This window comes from Macrobrachium nipponense, chromosome 20 (genome assembly GCF_015104395.2).
Source record: "Macrobrachium nipponense isolate FS-2020 chromosome 20, ASM1510439v2, whole genome shotgun sequence".
Taxonomy (NCBI): Eukaryota; Metazoa; Arthropoda; class Malacostraca; order Decapoda; family Palaemonidae; genus Macrobrachium; species Macrobrachium nipponense.
Window position 1 is genome coordinate 13,375,414 of NC_061089.1, and position 25,000 is coordinate 13,400,413.

General features: G+C 36.0%; 2 protein-coding genes across 10 annotated transcripts in view; one reads left to right on the plus strand and one right to left on the minus strand.

Moving 5' to 3' along the window:
* LOC135221826 (uncharacterized) overlaps nucleotides 1–4,360 on the plus strand; it is a 30,205-nt gene extending 25,845 nt beyond the window's left edge. The window contains exons 3-7 of one of the 2 annotated variants that reach the window (XM_064259734.1): nucleotides 1–81; nucleotides 1,714–1,833; nucleotides 1,953–2,355; nucleotides 2,601–2,821; nucleotides 3,594–4,360. The exon at nucleotides 1–81 is cut by the window's left edge and continues 46 nt beyond it. In XM_064259734.1, the coding sequence (XP_064115804.1) occupies nucleotides 1–81; nucleotides 1,714–1,833; nucleotides 1,953–2,355; nucleotides 2,601–2,821; nucleotides 3,594–3,816 (1,048 nt within the window). In that variant the 3' untranslated portion in view covers nucleotides 3,817–4,360. Of the gene's footprint in view, nucleotides 82–142; nucleotides 276–1,713; nucleotides 1,834–1,952; nucleotides 2,356–2,600; nucleotides 2,822–3,593 lie in introns of both variants that reach the window. The other variant, XM_064259729.1, reaches the window with a different exon arrangement.
* A 658-nt stretch (nucleotides 4,361–5,018) lies between these two features.
* The window catches only part of LOC135221847 (guanine nucleotide-binding protein subunit gamma-1-like), a 70,940-nt gene continuing 50,958 nt past the window's right edge, over nucleotides 5,019–25,000 (minus strand). For 3 of the 8 annotated variants that reach the window (XM_064259771.1, XM_064259797.1, XM_064259790.1), the window contains 3 exons: nucleotides 14,033–14,131; nucleotides 11,377–11,481; nucleotides 5,019–6,450 (listed from right to left, as the gene is read on the minus strand). In XM_064259771.1, coding sequence (XP_064115841.1) covers nucleotides 11,380–11,481; nucleotides 14,033–14,131 — 201 coding nt within the window. In that variant the 3' untranslated portion in view covers nucleotides 5,019–6,450; nucleotides 11,377–11,379. Of the gene's footprint in view, nucleotides 6,451–11,376; nucleotides 11,482–14,032; nucleotides 14,132–19,287; nucleotides 19,434–22,313; nucleotides 22,467–25,000 lie in introns of those variants that run through there. The other 5 variants (XM_064259821.1, XM_064259813.1, XM_064259780.1 and 2 more) reach the window with 5 other exon arrangements.

Genomic DNA, 25,000 nt, shown 5'->3' on the forward strand with positions numbered 1-25,000 from the left:
AACTGCCTCTGTGGCATCAGCAGCTGCAACGTCGGTTGGTACTAATGGCATATTCGAGCCACAGCTTCGCTACATCCTCGGGTATGTATCGTGTCGTTGTCGACCTACAACCAAACCTTGATGTTAACTTTATCATTTACAGGTTCGTCCTTGCAAGAGTCCATTCGTGAGGCGGAGGAAAAGGAGATGGCAGAAGTGAACAAAATCCACCACAGAGTAGTTCGGCAGCTTTTAGACGGATTCAGGATAGAGAACACCTTTAGAGATGGCATCTCGTCAGTCTTGATCTATTTATTTATATTAAAAACGTAACTGCATGCTGCTGGAGGCATTGCTTGTTGCAATAAAGATACGCACTCATACATTAAACAATGACTAAACTATAGGCCTATACAATAAACAATGACAAAACTATAGGCCTACGCTCAGTTACATGGTACACTCATTATAGTCTAAATTCGGACGGACAAAAAACGTATATGAAATGTCCGAATACAACTGAAGACAATTTCAGTTAAAGTTCTACACTGATGTGAAAATAATCTACTAACAATTTCTGTTTATACGTTGACAGCATCAGTGAGACGGATGATCTTCAAGGATTATGAAACATGAGACCCAAGGCTGCTAAATTGCTAATGACGGACACTTTTTTTGTTTTTGTTTATAAAAATACTACGTGTCTACTATTTTCATTTGTAAGAATGAATTTTAACAGTGATTTGTATAAAATTTAAAGCTGGCTTAACATCATATTTTTCTTATCTTCTAATCGTAACTTACATTCTTCATTCTATGGTACTATGGTAATTTTCTTCTTCCAGAAAAAAACTATTGATCATGGGATGCTTTTGAGATATTAAGCTTTGAGCTAACATTACAAAATGCAGTTCATGAAAATCATGGTCAATTATTTTTCAATTAATAAAAATTCATATGTATGAGTCTGCAGTTTCTTTAGAAATGGCGATAATCCTTTTTTTTCCTGTAAACTAACATGAAGGAATGATTACAATTTTCATGAACTTGCATATCCCTCTGTTTCAGCTAATGGAAATGGAAACGAATATACAGTAATTTTCATTTCATAGTATGTCAGAGTTCATTTTTCTTGTAAAATCATTGGCTTTAGTATTCCAAAGCTTAAGATTTTATCCTACTGTTTATTTGATTTGATTTAGTGTGAAACAGATGATAAAACGTGGGACTTTGCATGTCATGTACAAAGAATTCATTGGTTTCTCCAACAAAATATTGTATGACGATATTAAGAAGCCATGACTGTACGTATTAACAAATGCCTTTTTAAATTGGCTGCAAGTTATTTGCTTTTACTTATTTCGACTAAAATGTGCATGGAAGTTTGTTACTTTGTGTCCGGAAACCCCCATTTTTGATGTTATTAAAATTACTTATTTACCGTCTAACATCTCAGCATTCAAAATTTCATAATATTTCTAAGATTATATTGTATGGGAAGGTCCAGAGCTCGAACAAATAAGAAATTATGAATATTGTCCTAACTAAAATGTTAAAGTTTAGCAACATGAAAAAGTACATTATTTTAATAATCCAGACAAGATTCAGACTTGTAAGTAATGTAACTAAAAGCTGGTACTGTACTTAAAGCTATAAGATCACTTTCTTTACAAAGCTTGTAAAGACTTTTCAGAACTTGGTCTGCCTCTAACAAGTATTGCAATGATCCAACAGGGCACTGGAAAATGTGGACGACATGCTTCGCACAACGATACCCAGCCTGGATCGTTTCAATTGCCTGGAAAGGGTTGTGTGTTCTGTCATGTCAGGTGGGGCTTCTGCAATTACTGAGAGGTGAGATTTTCCCTTTATTACCTTTGCTAGATCTGAAAAAACCTATGCATATATTGTGGAAATCCAATACTTTTAAGAACCAAAAGAACCTGTTAATAACATGACCTTTTGTATTTCAGTCCTGTTTCCCCCATTGCATCTGCACTGGGGCAAGCATTTGATCCAACGTTCCAGCAAGGAATTATACAAAACCCTCAGACATTTTCACAAGAATTGCTAAATAACCCGGCACTTCAGCAACTCTTCTCCCAAGGCCAAGGAACACAAGGATTACAGGGATTACAGGGATTACAGGGACTCTTATCTCAAATATCGTCCACCCAGCAACAAAGCCCTTTACAGAATCCAGCTCTACAGCAAGGATTTCCACCTCCAAATCCTGCATTCCAGCAAGGCTTTCCACCTCCTAATGCTGCATTCCACCCAGGATTTTCTCAAAATCCAGCCTTTGGAGCACCGCCCCCACCGCCGCCTCCTCCTCCCCCTCCACCAGGATTTCATCCTCAATTCCATCCTCAACAGGTAATATTTTGAATGAAGAATCTATATATTCTCAATAGAAGAGACTGATGCAGTTTTGTTAAAGAAATACACTAATGAAAAAAATCCCAAAATGCATATTAACTTGCTGTAGGCCTTTCCATTCTATACATACAAGCCCAAATTTTATGACAAGACTTATTTCTAGCATTTCTTTATGGGGAGAAATACATAATGATTACTGGTATACTGTAATATCACTAAAAATGTGAAACTTTTTTCTCCAGGGTTTCCCAAATGCTTTCACTAACTTTAGGGAAAACCCTGAAACGGAAGGCACACAAAGAAGGTCTAGCGTTCCAAAGCCTCAAAGACGGAGGCAGCCACCTAAGCGTAGGGAAAGAAATGGATTTTTTGATTTCCTGGGTCGTTTGGGCCTTGGCCGCAGGAAGAAGCGTGATTTGTTTAGCGATATCCTTGGAGGATTCTCTTCTCAAGGATTTATGGGGTATGTAATATACAATAGAAGAATTGTCATACACTAATTCATTATATTTTTTAACAACTGATTCTCAGCTATCACTGGTTTTATATGAAAAAGTAAGTACCTCTTGGTGTAAAGATCTTTTTGATACAAATTGGTATCTTCATTACACTGAAAAATTAAAGATTAAATTGTTTACTGTGTAGCACAATGCAGCCTCAAAATATAGCAATTTTTAATCACTCATCTTTTATCAAAATAATAATTTTGTATGAACTATTTTGAACTGCAATAATTATACTACTGTATGAGTTGTCAGTAGTCTTTCCCCTCTGTTTCTTTCCCTATGAAGATATTTGCTTTATATCCATATATTTGGATACATCAATTACATAAATGTCAACGACAAAAACTGAAAACCAAAATTTACAAAACCTATTTATTGCAATTTTCCCTACATAAGAAAAATAACTATATTGCCATATTAAACAGTTTAATCATTATAATAATAATAGTAATAATAATAATAATAATAATATAATAATAATAATGGAGAAACAAATCCACAGTTGTGTATCTCTACAGATATATTTAAAAATACAACCGTATACAGAGAGCTTTCAAGAGTCTTTAGATTTCATTTTAAATATATTTGTATACAGTTACATAACTGTGGATTTCTTTCACCATTTTAAGACTCGTGCTACTATGACTATTTTTTAATAATATGTAGTGATTATAATACAGACCTGCCACAAATTTCAGGCTAAAATTAAATAAGACACTCTTTTTACAGGATTTTGGATCAGATGATGGACCAGTATTCATTTTACCCTTACACCCATGCTGCCTTCATGGGTTACACTGGAAGCCCAGACAGATGCGAGAAACTTTACCCATCATGTCCCTCGACGGCTGAGCAACTGGTTGACGTTTTCAACAACATCCACCGACATTACCCCAATGGTATTCCTTACAAGGAAAGGTTTCCTTGGCCACTCAATATACTCCTACCTTAATAGAATCATAAGTGGAGTAATTGGAAAATTTGACCTGAAGTTTTATGTTTTTAGACTACCTTTATATAGCTCTGTTGCCAAAATAGATGATATAAAACTCATAATTATTGTAATGTTTTATGCAATAGCTATGTTATGAAAGAAAGAGCTTAATGTACATTATCTCAGTTTTGTAATATTTAGCTCCTGCAATTCTCACTTGTTAATCTAGAAAGTAGTGTAAATACGTACCCATTTTTATACTTGAATTTTCAGGCTATTTATAATTAATGTGTTTGTATGAAACATGTTTTAATTTGTAAAATATCATTTTTTTTCTCCACTTGTGCACAAGTGCATGACAGCATATGATTATCATAAAATCATTCTGTCAGTAGCTTTAATATTAATTTATACTGTGTTATATTTATTGTGTTACTTATGAAGATGAATGCTCAAATCCCATGTGCTTTACTATGCAGCTTCTATATAGTATGTATTGCATGTATTTTTTAATAAAGCATCTTTGCTGTTGCTGGTCATCAGCAAGAATACAGACATATAATGGTTTTTGTTATTCCCACTGTTCAAAGATATTGGACTGAGAGTGCCTAAAATTTACTTCATTACTACAATTTAACCTACATAAACAAGACAATTTATTTGTTCCTTTTCAGACAAAGTAGTTCACTAATATGGGAACCACAAGATATTTTTACGTATTTCCTTGCTTTTACATATTTCATCAAGCATGAACAAAATTTACCAGTACCAAATCATAAAGGCCTTAACTTTTCTTAAAAATTGTAAATACCTTGGTATCTTAATCTGATCTACATGATTTTCTCTTAGTATACTTCAATACCTCTATTTAATCAGCCAGACACTGGCCTGGTTTTTCTTATAAAAAGATATGACCTTTGTTAAAAAAAATAAATTTAAACCTTACTGTAAGTGATCTATACTAGGTTGATCTATGCTAGAACCTCAAATTTATTTTGTCATTAAATCTGGAGAATACTTGAACCACGTCATTCACGCAATCTTTTTTCCATATTCCCAGTACTACTTGACAAAATTTGGATGTCATAGGCCATCATTAAATTCCAAACACAGATTCATTTTAATACTGACTGGACTGCTTGTTGATGACACAGTTCTAATCTAAATCTAAATTCTTATGATATATTAGAAAAAATATTATATCTAATTTAAGAACAGCATGGAAAACATCAGTTTATTTCTTTGTGCGATAATACAACCTTAAAACAAAATTCAGCAAAAAATAGAACATACCCAATGGTAATTATACACAAAACAAATACTTGGCACAAATGAATATCAACACAATAGGAAGAAAGAATATTTTGGAAACATGGCACATTATATGATTTAATACTTAAATTATTTAATACTGCAGGCTGCAAGAATTTTTGAATATTATATTAAATAACATCAAAACACTAGTATCCACTGGTCATTCTAAAAGAACGCTATTTAAAGTGTTGAGCAAAACTCAGAGTGCAAATGATCCTCAGCAATGTACGAAATGAAAACTATTAGCATCAGCATAACAGAAAAATATTGATGTACCATCTGGATAAACACAACAAATCTAGGAGACACTTGAATAAGTAAACTTTTAAACACCTACAGGCCTCAGGGGAGCTCTGTGAAGCCTCATCATAAATAGATGGCTAAAACTAATTTTCTTACCAAGTGAAATGCAATTTATTCAGCTGCTATCTTGACTATTACGAAACAAATAAAATGGATAAACTCTCAACAGTATTTAACTTCCTTATACAGTAAGTAGAAATAATAAAGATAGCTGTGAACCCAAATAATGGAATTCTTCTTCTCCATCTTTTGATGTTATCTCCCAACTGAGAGAATAATTAATACTGCATGATACTTTATATTTGATCAGAGCTCAGTTTTACAAATACAATTGAAAGTAAAAATTCCTACACAAATGATGTACAAAAATGAATACCACAAAGTTCTGAGTTATTTTGCACTTGCAAAGAATATTTAGTTAATTTCTTTACAGTTAAAGGGTGCAACTTTGTGATGCAAAAAATATCTATACTGTACAACCAACTGAAATCTTTGTGTGGCCTTCTACAGGTTGTTTCCTTACACCACAAATAAACATTAACCTTACTTCATTGTACGTTATTTACGATTTGTGCTACTGACTTTCACTAGTATAGTCTTAATACAGTCACAGCTTCTATGGTAATTGGTATTTAATAAACTGAACAAATGAAGGCAAACCATCATAACAGCACAGTAAGCTGTTGCAAAGGACACATTATTCTTAATGGCATTAAAAGCAGTGTTCATAGATTCACCTTCTGTGAAGCATCTTGGTACAAAGAATAAGGCCACTTTTTAAAGAATGGCCTATAGAATTCATATTCCTCCTGACATTTCGACATTAAAACATCAAAATTTATAGATACTTTAAGGTAATTAGCATATTCAAAATTCAGTAGCAAAAGGTAGGTGGTATATCACATTAAACCTGGCTGAAGTATGACGAGGGATTCACAGAATATTGCAGATGCTTTTTTCACGGAAAGGGTTGGCTCTAGGGTTCCTAGTTGGATGACACAAATAGTCATCCTTTTCATGCTCACGCACATAATCCTGAAAGGAAAACAAATGGTATGACTTAGAATTTATCACACAAAGGTAAATACATTCACATTAAAAGTTACTACATGGTGGAGGGCCATTATTGTGCCCTGATGCTTAACAGCAGGTTGCCTTTAGATTTATTGGTCACAGATATTATAACAATGCTAAAAAGCTGCAAATGAGCACAAGGAGTTGAAAAGGCAGTAGGCCTCACTTATACTACTGTACAGTACTTGATATAGGCAAAGGGCATTGCTTGTTAAATTTATAAATCACAGTCCAAAATTAATGTACTACATGTATGATACAGAATGCTTACAGTACAGTACTTTGCTAAAATAAGTGAAATCCTTACGAGATGTCACCCAATTTCAGGGACTTGTTCAATAAAGTAACATAAAAGCTAATAACCATACCAACCTAATGGGGTCAAAACTGTATTTACAATTTATAACTGATTAACTTTAAGTATACACAGAGATTACCTTTGTTGTATAATTTTCCTGCAACATGCAGTTATTGTTTTAGGAAATTTTTATGGCAGCATCCTATTGGATTATTTGTGGATGTTGAGACACCAAAAATGCTAAAAAAAATTAATTACTATACAGTATACAATATGTATGCTGTATACTCATAAATAATACATGCAATTGGAATGTATACATGTACAAACATAAACAATCTGAATCAACCTCGCCTAACTTAGGGAAAGAGTTAAGAAATGAAGCTTGATGTACTACATTGCTGTGGTACCAATTCAGAAAGCATTTCATTTCATGCTTTGTTGTGAATAGTACATAAGAGAAATGTTAAAAGTAAAAACTATAAAAAATAGAGCTGCAACTTGTGACAGAGCTGATGTGAAATCAAACTGGATATAGGAATCTAGTCACGTATTGTCATTAAAACCAGTATATGAAAAATCACCTACAACACATGAATAGTTGTAAGATAACATAAATACCATACAAAAGATCTGGAGGAAGTTGCTCAAAGAAGTACAGCACACAGCCATCTTAAGAATGCACCAATCTCCTTAATTTCAAACTTAACAAAACCTTTTTATGTAAAATAAACATCTCTGTTTGCTGGATTACTAGTACCTGTTTCTGTTGGTTGAGCTTAACGAGAAATTCAGTGAAATTATCCACACTACAATCAAAGGCTGATGGAGTCATTATTTACAAGATAAACAACCAAAAATTTAAAACCTGAATATGGAAACATGATTCTTTCCAAGAGTGTGACAATGAAAAGACTCAGGATATTTTGTTAAAACTATATTTTTAAACATGATGTATGAAGAACATTTTATTGAAGAATTCCATAAGATAGCATGTAAAACATACCTGAATAACTCTAATTCAGCATTTTGTAATTCTGTGAATAAGATGTCCTCTACTCTATATGACAAGAGACTGGAACATCTCCAGTAACATTATAAAGCACTGATTACTTCCAATTATTAACTGGAAATGAACCTAAACTGCGTATGTTTATAAAGAACCCTGTAATGACTGTAAAAACATTTACTGAGGGAACTGGACAAGCTTTTAATAAGAATACATGAAAACGACTGTGACAAAGAAATTGTAATCTCCCAAAGACCATCTTCAATCATGATATTCAAAGCGAACATACTATTTACTGGCTTGCCATTAAAAAGGCAAGGTAGGTGATTCTTTCATCGCTAGTTTCTTAATATCTATAACATGTCAGCAGGTCCTTTAAAGTTGAAAAGGCCCTAAGAAATACTATTATTGCCTGATGTCTCTGAGGGAAATTACATGCATTTTTATTAGCTTCGCATCTTATTCTTAAGTGTTTTGTACTCAAGTGGTTGTTTTACTATAGGCAATTTCATAGCTGACTAAAATAACTTTTTTCCTCAAATTCAAGGTTTTTAATGTTTCGAAAACTCTTCCAGATGGAGGGCTGTTACAAGGCAGTGTCATACACTCACATTAAAAAGTATATATATATACTACTTATAAATATAATATGAAATTGTGTATAAATTTTTGTAGATGATACATAGTTTTAAGAAAAGAAGTACGTATTGTATGAGCAGAGAAAGACTAAAAATGACTAAAGATAAAGCAGATCAATAGGGCCAGAAGGAACTCAAAATAATGACATGGAACTGATCAACATCTAATATTAAATGTAGAGAAAATGGATCACTGTCATCCAAAGACATACAGTTTTCATAATGGAGAACTTTAAATACAGAAAGGTAAAAATACTTATACACAACAGTAATCAAAAGAGACTACTGTAATAGCATCAACAATGGTCTTCCAAACCCCTGGCTGAAGAAAGTTACATAGGCTTATTTAGCAAAGAAACCAAACTAACCTAGGATATAGCCATGTGGGATGTGGTCATACCTATCCTTATTGAGCTTCACTGTTAACCATTTAAAAGCAAAATTGACTACAAACCGTTTCACTTAAAATGCAACAATGACTAAAAAGGCAAAATATACAAAAGACCTCATATAAAAATATAACATCAATATGCCTGGGAGCATGATCAAATATAGATTAATGGAGCAAAGATGCAACAACGCTAACAAAAAAAGGACCTTTGAACCAAGAGCACTTCAAACAAAACCCATGTGTATTAAAAAAAAGTTATGGCACCGTAAAACAAGTTATTCAAGATAACTGCAAAATGCAACTGACATAAATGGGGCCAGTCAGAAGTAAGGCAGAACAATACTCTATTAATTACTAATAAAAATACAGGAAATAGGAGTTTTATACACTTTTAAAATTATTGTGATTTTTCTCTCTAACAGCCAGACTATGGGTAAGGGCCAAAAGCATCATAAAAGTTCCACTGTGAAGACCTCAAGTCAGTCGCTGACCAGTTAGTTGGGTCTCTTTATCAACAGCATTCTATCTACGTATAATTAAAAGATCTAATTTGGCAATAAAATGTAGCCAATTTTAGTAACACATATTGTCTACCAAGATGGCAACTGGTGACTTTAATCACAATGGAATTTGTTAGGTACTCTCTAACAAGAAGCAGTAAAGTTGTAATATAAACAACTAGATTCTTTTATATTTTGAACCTACTACAAGTTACAGTCCAGCCTGAATTCTGGCAATTGAAATGCAACATATCTTGGGCCCTGGGATGCACTGCTTTTTGCCTTTCTGCTTATAAAATCTGCTTGGATATGTTTTCTTGCTGTTCTTTCCGTAGTTCTGAAGTCTTCAAACACCAACTTTTCCATTTCCTTTTCCGTAAGTTTTTCCGTAAGGAATAAAGTTTCCTAATAAATCTCTGACCATTACAAGCTTCAATTGTTCAGAAACTTTTTAAAAATTTCATTCACAACACCCAGCCATTGGTTTGGTAATCCACTTCTCCAGGGTTCATCCAAACCTACAAAGTAGACATACTTTTCTTGTATTTTCTGTTAAGCACAAAGCAATACGTCTATGCTGGTTTGGTATTTTTAGAAAGCTCTTTTAAGATCTGTGGCATGCTCAACATACAAGGCTATCCCCTATCAAAAAAACTTCAGTATAATTATATGGAAGATACCTAGATTTTCATTTGACCTGGAGGCTTTGAGGTAAGTATAGACAGAATAATTTTTCCAATAGTATTTACTAATATTATACGTATAACGGGCCAACTGCTCAAGACACCTTTGCTTGCAATATTTTTAAAGGAGCAGTGGTCTTCTGTCACCTCCTGCTCTTTATAAGAAAGCCATATTTCTTGCAAAATGCAAAGCACAATGAAATGATGCAGAAATGCGAATCACTTGAATACCCTCTGCGCCTTGCGACACTCCTTTCCTACACACTATATCCTATAAAAAAAAAAATATGTAAAATATTTTGGTCCTAGGATATTGCTGATCAGTCTTAACTCTAAAATTGGTACTCCATCTTTTGAATCTTAAATCTAATGCATGGATTTTCTATGCTGATGCCTTCCTACATTTCTGGAAATATACACTTCTATTTTTCCTGTTGTCATCTGGTTTACAATAATACTATAGCTGCCTCTGAAAAATAGTTTCTTACTTTTAATTCCCAGTTCATTCACCACTCTCACTTTTACCATTTTGTGCGTACCAGGATCTACAATTTTTCAGTTCCTCTCATTGCCGTCATAACCTGTTTCAAAGATTCTACACAAAAAAGTGTTCAAAAAGTAAATAGCCACTTAAAAGCATTTCAATGAAAATCATTCAAAGCAATATTTTCCCAGCTGTGGACTAAATCAATTACTATTAATGTTGCAAAATGTTGCAAAAATACTGAAACACCCCTTCAGAAGGAATCAAGCTTAGAATCCCAACAGCATGCAACTTGCAGTAACTTTAAACACAAATGCAATTAATAAAAAAAACTTTTAAAATTTATTAACTGTTTACTCTCAATAAACTTCAGACATATTTAGTCCTAGTTATTACAAAAATTACTTCAGATATTTCTGGCACACAGTTACAATAATGGTAAACGTGTATTTTTACTCTTACTGTAAAATAACTGTAAAAGATGGGAACACATTTTTTTGACTTCGATACTACAAACCTGATAAAAGAATTACAAAGCATTACACTGACTGTGACAGGCAATGATGGAAACAAGGAATGTCATTTACTTAAAAGAATTTCAAAACACAGAAAGCAAAAGCAAAAACTATAAAAAAAAAGTGACAGCAACGATGCAGTGAAAAAAAAAAAAAAAAAAATCACATAAAACTAAACTAAGCATGAAACCACACCAACTAAATTGTCATAATTCAGGCATCTTATCAACAACAGCCAAAACTAAAACAGATTAAGCCAAACAGAAAATCTCTATAGCGATGTCTACCATTGCAAAATAAAATTCTAGAAGCAGAAAACACTTAGAAGACAAAATGTTCCCAAAAGCAGCAAGGGCCTGCTGTGCTTACATACTAGAGGACGGTGCAGGAACTCTTCTCCCGGAAGGGGTTCGCCTTCTGAGAACTGAAGCCGACCAGTAGATAGTCGTCGGCCTCGTGTTCCGAGATGTATCTCTGTAGCAATGATTATGGGATGTCAAGGAAGTAAAACAATCCCAACTATTTTTTTGTATATCATGAGCATCATACACTGATTATACTATAAGATACAACTTATTCATACTAGTAAATGTACCACCATATACCTACTTAAAAAGCATTTCAGTTATTAACTTTTCAAAGTCCAATAGTACAGGCAATCCCCGGTTATCGGCGGACTTGGTTAATGGCAATCTGGTTTCACGGCGCTTGTCTAGCACCATAAAATTGATGATTTATGGCGCCATAATGAGCCAAGTTTCGGCTATCGGCACCAGATGGTGCCAATAATACAGATATAGCACCATAGCATACCTAACAGAGGCACCATTAACCGAAACTTGGCTCCATAAGCAGCATAAATTGTAGCGTTTCAGTTAATGGCGGTTTTCGCTTATCAGCACCACGCCGAGAACAGAACCCCCGCCAATAACCGGGGACTGCCTGTACTTACATAATAAATCAGAAGTAGTAAAATATACATTTCATCCAATAATGGACTAAATGCATACTGGTTCAATCCAGAACCATACACTCACCACATGTGGTATAAGAACCTGTATGTGCTATCTCATGAGAATATGTATATGAAATAGCATACACCATTATCTATACATACTCAAAACCACTTTAAACAAAACAACATTTTTAAGAGTTGTTAGCAAAATAAAATACTAAATTTTTCTTTTGGGTAAAGCCCAATATACATTTTAAAACCAAAGTTATTTGTGAGAGTACTTAGAAATATTACTGCACTGTATTTTCCAATAATCAGACCCCTGTAAAATAACAGATTTTCATAGTATACGTATGTATGTATAATACTTGACTGAAAACTAAAGAAAATCTGCATGACAGAATCAGCAGAATAAGCTGCCGGTAACATATTTGATATTAAATCAGTGAAAAACAGAATATAGACCCAATCTCTTTAACAACCCTTAGCACTAATCTGTATTTTTACCCCCAGTCAAAGATTATTTGTATAGATCATTTGAAATGATATGAGATGAAAATAGTAGGTTCTAAGACTGTATAGTAATTGTTACATGAAAAGTTGGAAAAAATTCATACCCATTCTGCTAAACAATCCTTAACCTAGCATCTTTCAATCTAATTCCAAACTACAAAATCCATAATGTGTATGAACAGCAGACTATAATTATTGGTAATGATGTTGCTCCAACTGGAGACAATATGCTATGAGCATACAGACAATTGACCTTATTTCACTGATTCTACCCTGACTTATAAAAAATTGGGATGAATATTTTCTGTGCTTTTATTAGCACTGACAACTGCACTTTATTCTGGGGATATTTGGCTCAGGACCTTTGGAGAACAGGAAAGTTGATGGGGCAGCATACCTCATAGTGCAGTATGGTATTATAATTTCAAATCACACAAATATGTATTGTACTGTGTCTGAATTTATGTACTGTATAAGGTACTGATGTCCTCCGTACATCAGACTTGTGAATCTGGTTCTTATCAGTGAACATTTACCATCCAAGAGATAGATAAATGAAATAAGTAACACACAGTACACACGTTAAAAAATAACCAGTATCGTACTTATTTTGATTACATACATGAATCTGTAAGATTAGCTTTGAAGTTATACAAGAATCTGAAAATTGACTACAGTATTTGGATTGTCAATACCACAGCAGCAACATGGGCATATAACCCAGCTAGTTAAGTTCCCAGATTTAAAACCGATTTATAAGTTATCGTTTACAAAATGATTTAAGAGATTTTGAAATAAAATCAATAGAAGTCATGCTATTACAGAACAGTCCTACCTCAATAGGTCCCTGCAGCTTTCTGAATTAGGGAATGCATGACTTATTAGAGTAATTCTTTTTTCCTAAACATTGAATGTTCTTCAGTTATACTGAAAATGTCTTGAGAAGAAAACAAGGAATAAACACACTCAGAATCAAGAACTATGCTATCCTTCTTGACCATGTCACTCACACGTGTGACTTCAATTCTTTTATATTTATGGGATTTGAGATTTTGGGTGAATATGTGCACGTCTTGAGCAAAAGGAGTTGTTTGGGGGTAAGGCTCCAATTATTGATTTTGACAACTCACATACAGAAATAAAAATACTTTTTTCATGAAACACTAAACAGTCTTCCAAATTTGTCTGTCTGTTGTATAGCATCATTTCACTCTACATATATGCAGTGCTGGTAAAGTTAAAATTGATAACTACTTTGTGGAAAATCTTAAAATGTATTTGCTTTTATCTCTATTAATCCTGTTTATAGAAATATGGTCCCCACTGTATGCAACTTGTTTTACAATAAACCCGAATCTCCTTTACTCAATGATTGCACCTGCATCATAAGTTCAAACGTACGCACAAAACGCAAGTATGCAATATGCACAAATGTAATTATAGGCTAAATGTAATTATAGGCTGAATGTAACAATGCAAAACACCCAGAGTTTAACATGAGTTATACTTACAAAGTAACTATGCAATAAGCTCAGAACGTAACGCAGCGAACGGTACCTTAAGTTGATCAATAGCATCCGATGTTTTCATCCGCTCCATGCTCGCTTCTCTTTGTAGCTGCTCGACTAAGGCACGCAGCTGTTGATGACTTGACATCTGCAATACAAGTTCTCAATGACTCGCTTGCAACACTGTGTAATTAAAACATTCTCTTGAAAATACATTTTCTTCGGATAAGGAAGGTGTTAATGCATACAAAATACAGGAATAGCATGTGATGACCAATGATTTCAATAAAAGTGGAAAACGCTCCTGTAATTAAACTGAAAAACAGTAACATTATTTCATCTTACACCATAGTACTACTCATCAATACAGTACACTTTTAATTCATCTTTTGACTGATGTATGAATGTTTGGTCTAATGCCCTGGCGCTGGAATGCAACTGATCTTTGGATTAAAAAACTCTATAAATGGAAACAAACCGAAAGAAAGTAGTAGTTTTCCGAACGATAAAGATCAGTGACGCAATCAAGACATTTTTCTGAACTGACAGGAAGCCTTAAACAGTTTTAATATTTGTAGTTATCAATGACGAAGACAGTTTCCGCCGAGTTTTGAAAATACCAAGGACAGTTCGATGAAGTTAATGGGTTTGATGTAGAACAAGCTTGAATACATATCTAAAGGACACTATTACTAGCACTAGTACTACTACAAACTGCAAGAAATCTGCTTGGAGCTCACATTCAGGTCCTACAAGATTTTACCAAAAATCATTCCCGACATTTAAGACCAGCATCAACGACAGTAGCCCTAAGACGAATGATAAATCAAAGACGAAGATTATGCATTACGAAAGACACTGCAGTCCATGAAGAGAGTCCTTCAATCTTTGCCCAAAAGGGAAATAGACAACATACAATCCTTGCCCGAAGGAGAAATAAATAACAATGTATAAAAGTGAAGATTTTCTTATCAACATTTCTCTGTAGACTCCCAAACCAGGCTATTCAAGGAAACTCCATCATAAGAAAGTTTAGCTCGAATGGTACTACTACGACCCATGACAAAAGGATCTTACCATTACGATATGAGACAACCTCATTCCTTAATAGCAGTTTCTTAGTACCAGGTCTCGAAATAATCATCTCTCACGTTCTCTTCGAGAGAGAGAGAGAGAGAGAGAGAGAGAGAGAGAGAGAGAGAGAGAGAGAGAGAGAGAGAGAGAGAGTATTCTTCAGTATTTCTGAATGCAAGAGGTGGTTAGAGAGGGTAGCAATATAGAGACGGTAAAAAGAGGGAGCGTTGGAGGGGAGGAGGGGGAAGAAAGGGGAAGGAAGGGAATGGAATGAGGGGAAAATGAATGAAAAGGGGAAGAAGAGGGGAAGGTGGTTCATCCACTAAGAGCGGTAGGGGTGGGGGTGTCTTTTGTGCTCAAATCATAGCAGCCTACTAAGAGTCTTTTCAACGGCTGTTGGTAACTTCCTCTTTCTTTAGAGAGAGAAGAAGATAGGAGAGAGGAGAGATGAGAGAGAGAGAGATGAGAGATGAGGAGAGAGATCCGAGAGAGAGAGAGAGAGAGAGCTTCGAATACTGAAGACACCGAAAGGAACTGCGCAGTCCCGTCCGCAACTTCGAACAAACGCCATTTTCCTGTCAGAGCTACGTACGTACATGCCCCGTCACGGACAGAACCGAAGAGGATGTGAGGGACTTCCCGTCCGTCACAAGCCAGAGGGAAGCCGCCATTGGCTAACGTCCGGGACAGGGGAGGGGAGGGGGAGGGGAAGAAGAAAGGTAGGAGGCAGAAAAGAAGAAGAGGAGGAGGAAGAGAAGAAGAACGAGCATAGGAGGAGGAGGAAGAGAATAAAGAAGAAGAAGAGGAGGAGGAGAAGAACGAGGAGGAGGAGGAGGAGGTCATCGGATCAAAGGAGGAGGATATTTAAAAAATCTTGCAAACCGGCATCACAAAAGACAATGAGGTCAGGCTGATGATTCATCAACACAAGTCAGAGAGAGAGAGAGAGAGAGAAATATTCGCTCTCGGCCGGACGCACGTCCTGTTTCAAAACGTTTCGTCGTCAGTCGCTACAGAGACATTTAGGACGACTCTTTGCCAAGCGAATTTTTTACCCATTCATTTTTACCGAGGACGACTAAATGAGATTTTAAATTAACGGAAACATCTTACGTAGCAATTTTTTTAGACGCTATAAATTCGTACTACTAACATTTTTTTTCATACTTGCAGAAAGCCGAGATATACGTATACGTATACATACATACATACATACATACACCACACCCACATATATAGATATATATATATATATATATATATATATATATATATATATATATATATATATACATTCAAGCTCTCTCTCTGTCCTCTCTCTCTCTCTCCTCTCTCTCTCTCGGTACTCCTCTCTCTCTCTCTCTCGTGTTTCGCTACCTGTGTATGTGTACATACACATAGGCTACACAGGTAGTGAAACACAGAAGAGAGAGAGAGAGAGAGAGAGAGAGAGAGAGAGAGAGAGAGAGAGAGAGAGATTGTCTGCTTTTGATATAAAAAAAAATCCCGCCTTTTGATCCGATACTAATTTAACTCTGCTACAAGCAGGTACTAATCCCCTGCAGACCCCCTTCAAGAAACTAAATCTACTTTGTCATGGAGCTATCTTTGCGTTATCATACCTTATACAAACAATCTTCCACAATCACTTAACCTATTAGACGTAGATAAGGAAGGGGAACCCCAAAATACGGAGGATAATCTTTAGCCTAAAACAGAGGGCAATGAAAAGAGAGGCATATCATAATTACCCATTTCTATTGATTACTCTGTAATAGTGGAACTTGTTTCTATAAATATAATCTTCAAGAAATGACTGTCATTAAAAAGAAATCCAATAATAAGCTTAAATATACTGTTCATAACAGTAGTGGAATTCGTTTCCACAAATATGATCAAGAAGAAATTAAAGAAATTAGTACTAATAAGAATAAATCAATAAAAATTGAGCATAAACACACGGGTCGTATAAGTGACTTACCTATACTCTGTTTTTTTCCATCTGTCCATCCGCCTGTGGTGTTTTCGCGTGGTAACACTGCGTCCCGGGCTTTAAATAGTTACGCTATGTGTATGTTTTAGGTAAATGAAAGGATATCTGGGTGTACATTTGCAACTACAAAGTGTTTTAATAAATTACTGTATGTTAATTACACCGTTAATATTCGAAATAGGATATTATTATTATTGCTGGATGTAAGCTGAATGTAACTATCTAAAGCCCGGGACGCAGTGTTACCATACGCATACACCACAGCCGGATGGACAGATGGAAAAAAAAACAGAGTATAGGCCTCCATAGAAATTTCCAGAAAATTTCTATTAGTGACGCCCAAAGAATACGGGAAGCAAGAAAATCTTGTAATAAATAAAAAAAAGGCAGACAAATTTCCAACTCCAAATCTTTCCAGTCGAGGGGAAAAATATACATTTCAGAAAAAAAAAAACCAATAACTTACCTAAAAACAAAGCTTAGTTTTGTGCAAAATATAAGACCATACTAACCAAATAAGGGAAAAAGTCTATTTCAGGTAACAAACCAATAAGGAAAGGAATTCCACATTTTGAGTGCCCACAACACCCCTCACAAAATGCACGTTCAAAATGAACGTCTCTCGTGTTCACAATCGCTCAGTATATCAAAGAGACTGATATCAGAAACACAAGTGACTCGGAATGTCAGGACATTAACATCCCAGTCATCAAAAGCAGGAAGAAACGTTTTTGACGGAACACAGACAAGACAAGAGAGACATGCTTTGAGGCCGGTGCTTTCCCAAAACACGAACCCCTATATGACCTCCTGTAACGCCAGATCAGCTTAAAAATCAATAGATCAATGAACTGCCGTTAGGGACAAACAGTTATTAAAAGAGTCACTGTTTGTGCGGATACACATACACATACACATACACACACACAAAAGTTAAGTGTATCTCAGTTTAACCAGACCACTGAACTGATTAACAGCTCTCCTATAGGGGTGCCCCGAAGGACTAGATATATTTTCCGTGGCTAGGAACCAACTGGTTACCTAGCAACGGGCCCTACCGAATCGGTAGGAGAGCACGGAACCCACTCGTCCAACGAGGAACACATAAACACACAAAACTATACAATATACATAACACGAAGGAATTCGATAACAATCACAATAATACAACAGCCATTTATTTATATTAGGAGGCTCCTTATGCGGGAATCCTGCTGTGCAGGATCCGGTTATAAACCCCTATCCGTTATAACTCGAACATTCCATAATCACTCGAGTATATCAAGGGACATTAAGCCCGTGGAGTGGTTTATTCACTCAAAATACACTTCAAAACTAAGCGCTTAATTATACAGGTAACATACATACATATCAGCAAGAAAGGAGATCACACACGGTACAAATATGTTTGTTTGTTTGTATGGTGTTATTACGTTGCATGGAACCAGTGGTTATTCAGCAACGAGACCAACGGCTTTACGTGACTTCCGAACAAATAAGTCATTTTATTTCTTTAGACCAAATGATAACCAAGATTTTCAGACATGGCAGTGCAAAATGCAATATGACGAACACAACTTTTTACTTTATATGAGTACGATTTCTCTCTAAACTTCTTCGGAAATCTGGAAGAATCTTTCATTTCCTAATCCTGATATGGACAGAAATGCTTATAGAGCTCCTTTGGCCTCTAAGCTACACCAAAATCTTCGAGTGGGAAAAAGGAGAAATCCGGTCGATTTCTTCTTCGTGTTTTTTTTTTCCCTTATTACAGAAACGTATAGATATCGGATCCAACGATACTAGTTAATAGAGAAGATGGAATCTAATGGAAATCAAAAGACTTCATTATCCTAAGTTTTGGTAATTTGATGAAATCAGCCACTAGATTATCATATTAGGTAACAGAGAAGTTAAAATTTGCAATCAAAGTCTACACCTATCCTATTTTGGGCATTGAAAATGATCAAAGCCACATCAGGCACATAGATTATGACGTTAGGTAATAGGGAAGTTAAAATTTGAAATCAAAGTCTACATTATCCTAAGTTTTGGTAATTTGATGAAATCAGCCACTAGATTACGACATTTGGTAACAGAGAAGTTAAAATTTGAAATCAAAGACTACATTATCCTAAGTTCTGGCGAGTCTGCAATATTATACTAAACACCGAAACGTCAGTTGCTTCGAATGAAACTAACACTTTAAAAAAAAAACCTCTGAAAAAAAAACTCACTCCAAAGACAGGCACATCAGTGTCACGGTAAAAGAAGTTATGGCGCGGGTCCATCTTTCGACTCCGGAGACGAACGCAAGACTTATTATTATAAGCCTCAACGACTATACTGAACGAGTTACGATGACAAGTGCTTAACCGATCCTTATCAACCAGAGATAACAGCAAAACTCTCGGACAGGGGAAGATATCGGGGAGATATGAATCTCAAGAGCCCTTGCAAAGGGCGCCTCTTTTTTATCCATACACGAAGTAATAAACAATAATTAGGAGAGAAAAAAATACATCGAGAGTAAAACATAATCAATATTATTATGATATGAGAATGGCATCAGATCAATAGAATAGAATCGAATACTATAATTTAGCTCAAGGCCCAGCGCTGGGACCTATGAGGTCATTCAGCGCTGAAAGGGAAATTGATAAAAAGAAGGTTTGAAAGGTGTAACAGGAGGAAAACCTCAAAGCAGTTGCACTATGAATCAATTGTTAGGAGAGGATGAAAAAAACTGGAAGAAAGTGAATAAGAACGGAGGTACAGTAAAAGGAATGAAAGAGGTTCCAGCTAGGGCCCGAAGGGGCGCTGCTAGGACCTTTAAATTATGTCTACAGTGTACCACGTGAGGTGCACTACGGCACTAGCCCCGCATGGGGACATTAGATCCATCACCACAGAAAACAATGATAATTAAGATAATATGCTAGAATGATATCGCGTCAATAACCACAACAGACCACATTATAATGTTCTAAGCTTAATCCCTAGTCGAGGTCGCTGTTTTTGAGCTTAATCCCTAGTCGGAGTCGCTTTTTTAAATCAGCTTTTCCATGTGCTTCTATTCTTTTTCTTACGTGTTCTCATATACAGTCTCCATATCGACGAATAGTCTCTCTGTATCCACTAGCAGGGACATAAACAACATATACAGATAAGTTACATAATGATCTACTTATTCTGTATTACCTAGCAAGAGTGCTTTAAGGCTAAGGATCTTCCACATTCTCTTCTTAGTTACACACTGGAGGATGAAAGAGAAAATGGCCACACGTAGCCAGAGCTAACTAAGAAAATAAACAGTGGCTCAAAAGAAAAGGATATGAATGGAAGGTATAATACAAACTTCTCATTAGGGGTTACAAAGACACCGTTATTTACAGGTAAAAAGAGAATTTTTTATTATCACCTACCAACAGGAAGTGTCAGTTTTGGTAAGTCGGGTTATATAGCTATGAACACTTAATGAGAGAGAGAGAGGAGAGAGAGAGAGAGAGAGAGAGAGAGAGAGAGACGACCACCTCAAGAGTTAACTTAAAAGATATACAAAAAGGAGAGAGAGAGAGAGAGAGAGAGAGAGAGAGGAGACCAGTGCAAGAGATATTAAAAGATACAAAAAGGAGAGAGAGAGAGAGAGAGAGAGAGAGAGAGAGAGAGAGAGAGGAACATCTGATGTATTATCTCACGTCCATGAGGCGAGGATTATACCTTGTCGAGATACTGCTATTTAAATCACGATGTGATGGTATGTAGTATAAATATCTGAAGGCGCACGAATCAGCAGCGTCTGTTAATTCTATTATATATATATATATAAAAAAAAACTTAAACGCAAATATTACTAACAATTTACCAATCCTTACTGAAACCATATTCATCTGCTGCTTCATATAAGTGACTCGCCTTTTTTTTAAACAATTATATAATTAATGTTTACCCTATGGTATTCTTTTCCATATGATAAGACATATGTATACGGAAATTATGTATGATAAAAACGAAAAGTAACTAAGTCTACGGGCACAACCAGCCTCGTTTCACGGGCAGAACCAGCTCCGTTTCAGGGAATCCCTTCTCACCCCCACCCCTTTCGGACGGAAAGGGGGGGGGGGGGGGGGGGGGGAGAGAATGAAACCCCATCACAAACCATCTTGAGAGTCCCCACTATAACCCTACCAAGTTTCATGCCCATCGGATCAGCCGTTTGGCCGTGATTAAATGACAGACGGACGGACAGACATAACGCCCATTTTAGTAAAGTAAGGTTGTAATTCGCTTTGCTACGTTGGATTGAAGCGAGTTACTACTGGACTGCGGGGTCACAAAGTCGCAATTTTACTTCGTATAACGACAATAAACCTATTCTGATTTTTTTCATTATATATATATATATATATTTTATATATATATATATATATATATATATATATATATATATATAATGTATTATAAGTGACTAAGATGGTAATGAGATTGCGTCCCAGTAATACGCACTACGCCAGAGTGTGACCGAGTCTCATTGCGAATTCTAAAGCCCCTTTCCGTCAATAGGTAACCCCCCGCCCACCCCACCGCCCCATACCCATATAATGCCGTAGCTGATCTCGGAAAAAAGTGATGAACAGGCGACACAGAATGTACTAAAGTAGATTCACATCAATCGTGCATCTGATTGGTTGTTGATAAGCCAATGACAGGGCTGGAAACTCTCAGTCTCTCTCGAAAGTTCACATAGGCAGGCTGCATGTTCCACCTCTCCCGGGGGATGCTTTTGAAAGACATACCCTCAGGAGAGGTGGATCATAGATCCTACCCAATGAACTCTCTCAAGAGACTGAGAGTTTCCAGCCCTGTCACTGGCTTATCAACAGCCAATCAGGAGCGTCGTAAGGGACTGGCCTAGACATTAAATGCACGGTTGATGCGAATCTACTATAGACTGATTGTTATTGTTTCTTATTGTGGCGTCGTAATCCTCACGGTTACATGCGTCGTTAACACTGAACACACAATGGAGGCTGGAGAGTTAATACCATCGCACTGGTATTTTGGATTCTTAACCACTTAAAAAAAGTTCTAAAGGTATACCACGAAAAATAAATAAATAAATATAACAAAACTTAATCCATCAAACAACGAGAGAAGGGAGATGACAGATAAAAAAAAAAAAACTACTCAGAAGCCCTCGAAACAACACAAACAAAAGATCGTCTTCCCCTTCAAATAAATAAATAAATTTAAAACACCTTACTCTAAAATCGTCAGCATACTGGAACTGATCCATTTCGACCTCTCTCGGGAGAAACGACGTCTCTAAAGTATCATCAGAAATCCACTCGAAGCAACGACAGTCAGTCAGTCAGTCTCACCGAGATATACTTTTCTCACAAACTGAGGAGAACAGCAGTCTCGCAGAGGAGTGTCAGAGTCGCTTCTTATCAGTCTCGTTTCCGATTAAGTCTAAAATTTTCGTTCTACTTCCTGTGTCTGTGTGCGTGCGTGCGCGCAAGCGCTCGCGAGCAACAACGACCCGGAGATCAAAATAACTTGCTCTTTTAAAATTTCGAGGTATAAATGAATGATTCGTAGGTAAACTGTAAGGTTGAACGTTATAAACCCAAAGTTATCTATTTCATTCGATGACGAGACAATATCCGAAGCCTCTATCGTGAACTGAAGAGTTAATTGAAGATGGGCAATGTAGTAGCTATATATCAGGTAGAGTTTCATACGAATCAGCTATCGTACGTTGATTTTGAATCATCTGTAAAAAGATATTTGGCGCCATCAAAACTGTTCTTTAGAACAGTGACGAGAAATAATAGCCTATAAAATATAAAAAAGGTCGCTGTAAAGGAAATGTAATCGACATTTGTATCAAAACGGCTTTAGCTAAACGATAGGCCTATATTAGATGACTGAACATAGAGGAGGTAAAAATGATCTTTGTAAAGTCCTTACGTTTTTCATACCGAAAAGGAACTATTAATCACCCTAACTCGTCTCTCTCTCTCTCTCTCTCTCTCTCGGAAACTTGAATGCTTTATCGTATCAACAATAGTAAAATTAACTATGTGGGTCAATAGGTGCTCAATGGTAATTAAAGAAACACTACATCGCCAGAGAGAGAGAGAGAGAGAGAGAGAGAATCATCCTAAAGTTACTATAAAGAAAAAACGAAATAAAATTGAGAGAGAGAGAGAGAGGAGAGAGAGAGAGAGAGAGAGAGAGAGAGAACCATCCTAAAGTTACTATAAAGAAAAAACGAAATAAAAATGAGAGAGAGAGAGAGAGAGAGAGAGAGAGAGAGAGAGAGAGAGACTCATCCTTAAGTTATTATAAAGAAAAAGACGAAATAAAAAGAGAGAGAGAGAGAGAGAGAGAGAGAGAGAGAGAGAGAGAGAATCATCCTAAAGTTATTATAAAGAAGAAAACGAAATAAAAGAGAGAGAGAGAGAGAGAGACTGTCCAAAGAAAAAAATATTAATGGCGCCAGTCATAACATTACACGTCCCCAACTAAACGATTACGGGAGACTTCCCCGGAAAGCCAGGAGGGTGTTTGCATCACACAGCGATAAAAATGCTGACTAAAGGGAGATGAAGTCAACGTTTCTCTCTCTCTCTCTCTCTCTCTCTCTCTCTCTCTCTCTCTCTTTCGTTTTTTTCTTTATCCATAACTTTAGGGTGATGCGCTTCTCTCTCTCTCTCTCTCTCTCTCTCTCTCTCTCTCTCTCTCTCTCTCTCATTTTCATTTATCTGGTTTTGTTTATATTAACTTTATGATGATCAACTTTCTCTCATTTTCATTTATTTGGTTTCTTTACTTACTTTAACGAAATTTCAACTCTCTCTCTCTCAAAATCTCGGGCGTTTCTCTCTCTCTCGCAATATCTCTCTTCCTCCTCCTCCTCTCGTCCGGCAATCATCTCTTCTCTTCTCTCTCTCTCTCTCTCATTTTCATTTATTTGGTTTATTTATATTAACTTTACGAAATCAACTCTCTCTCTCTCTCTCTCTCTCTCTCTCTCTCTCTCTCCCTTCTCTCTCTCGTTTCTGTCTTTTACTATTGATTTAATTTTTCTTCATATCAAACTTTAAGAAATGAATTGACCTCTCTCTCTCTCTCTCTCTCTCTCTCTCTCTCTCTCTCTCTCTCTCTCTTGTCTTTTACTTATTGATTAATTTTTCTTCATATCAACTTTAAGATGATTGACTCTCTCTCTCTCTCCTCTCTCTCTCTCTCTCTCTCTCTCTCTCTGACGATATACACGTGTTTCCTTAAATACCAGTTGAGACCCTATTGACCGAGAGAGAGAGAGAGAGAGAGAGAGAGAGAGAGAGAGAGAGAGAGAGAGTCACTCGATCATCATCAATTTAATATCACGAAAAAATAAAATAAAATAAAATTAAATAAAATAAAATAAAAACGGTTTCCAAATGACCCCTTCGTTGCAATGCGCAATCAATATACGGCAGGAACTGGTCTCCGGCTTTAAAATCAGGTCCCTATCGCCCAAGACAGGTGTCTGCTGAAGGGTTAAGGGTTATCACAAAGAAGGACAAAGGTGTACTACCAACCGCCCCCCCCCCCCCCCCCCCCCCCCTTTTACCCCCACCCACCTGGTCCATGAGGACGAGCTGAAACCCCAGCATACGTATAAAGGGTAAACCTCCATTAGCCACATAGATTATATACAACTTAATTCAAATTACTGGAAGTGATGCATTTGTCTTTAGGAATGCCTGGAAATTTATTACTTTATAATAAATCGAGTTTCAGGCGGCTTGTTTTAATCATTTAATCTGGTAGGCGCGGGGGAAACATAAATGTTTATATGCATTTAGGAATGTAATTAATATACTTTTGATGAATAATTTAAATAACAAAATTAATATACTTTCAATAAATAATTAATTTACAAAATTAATATACTTT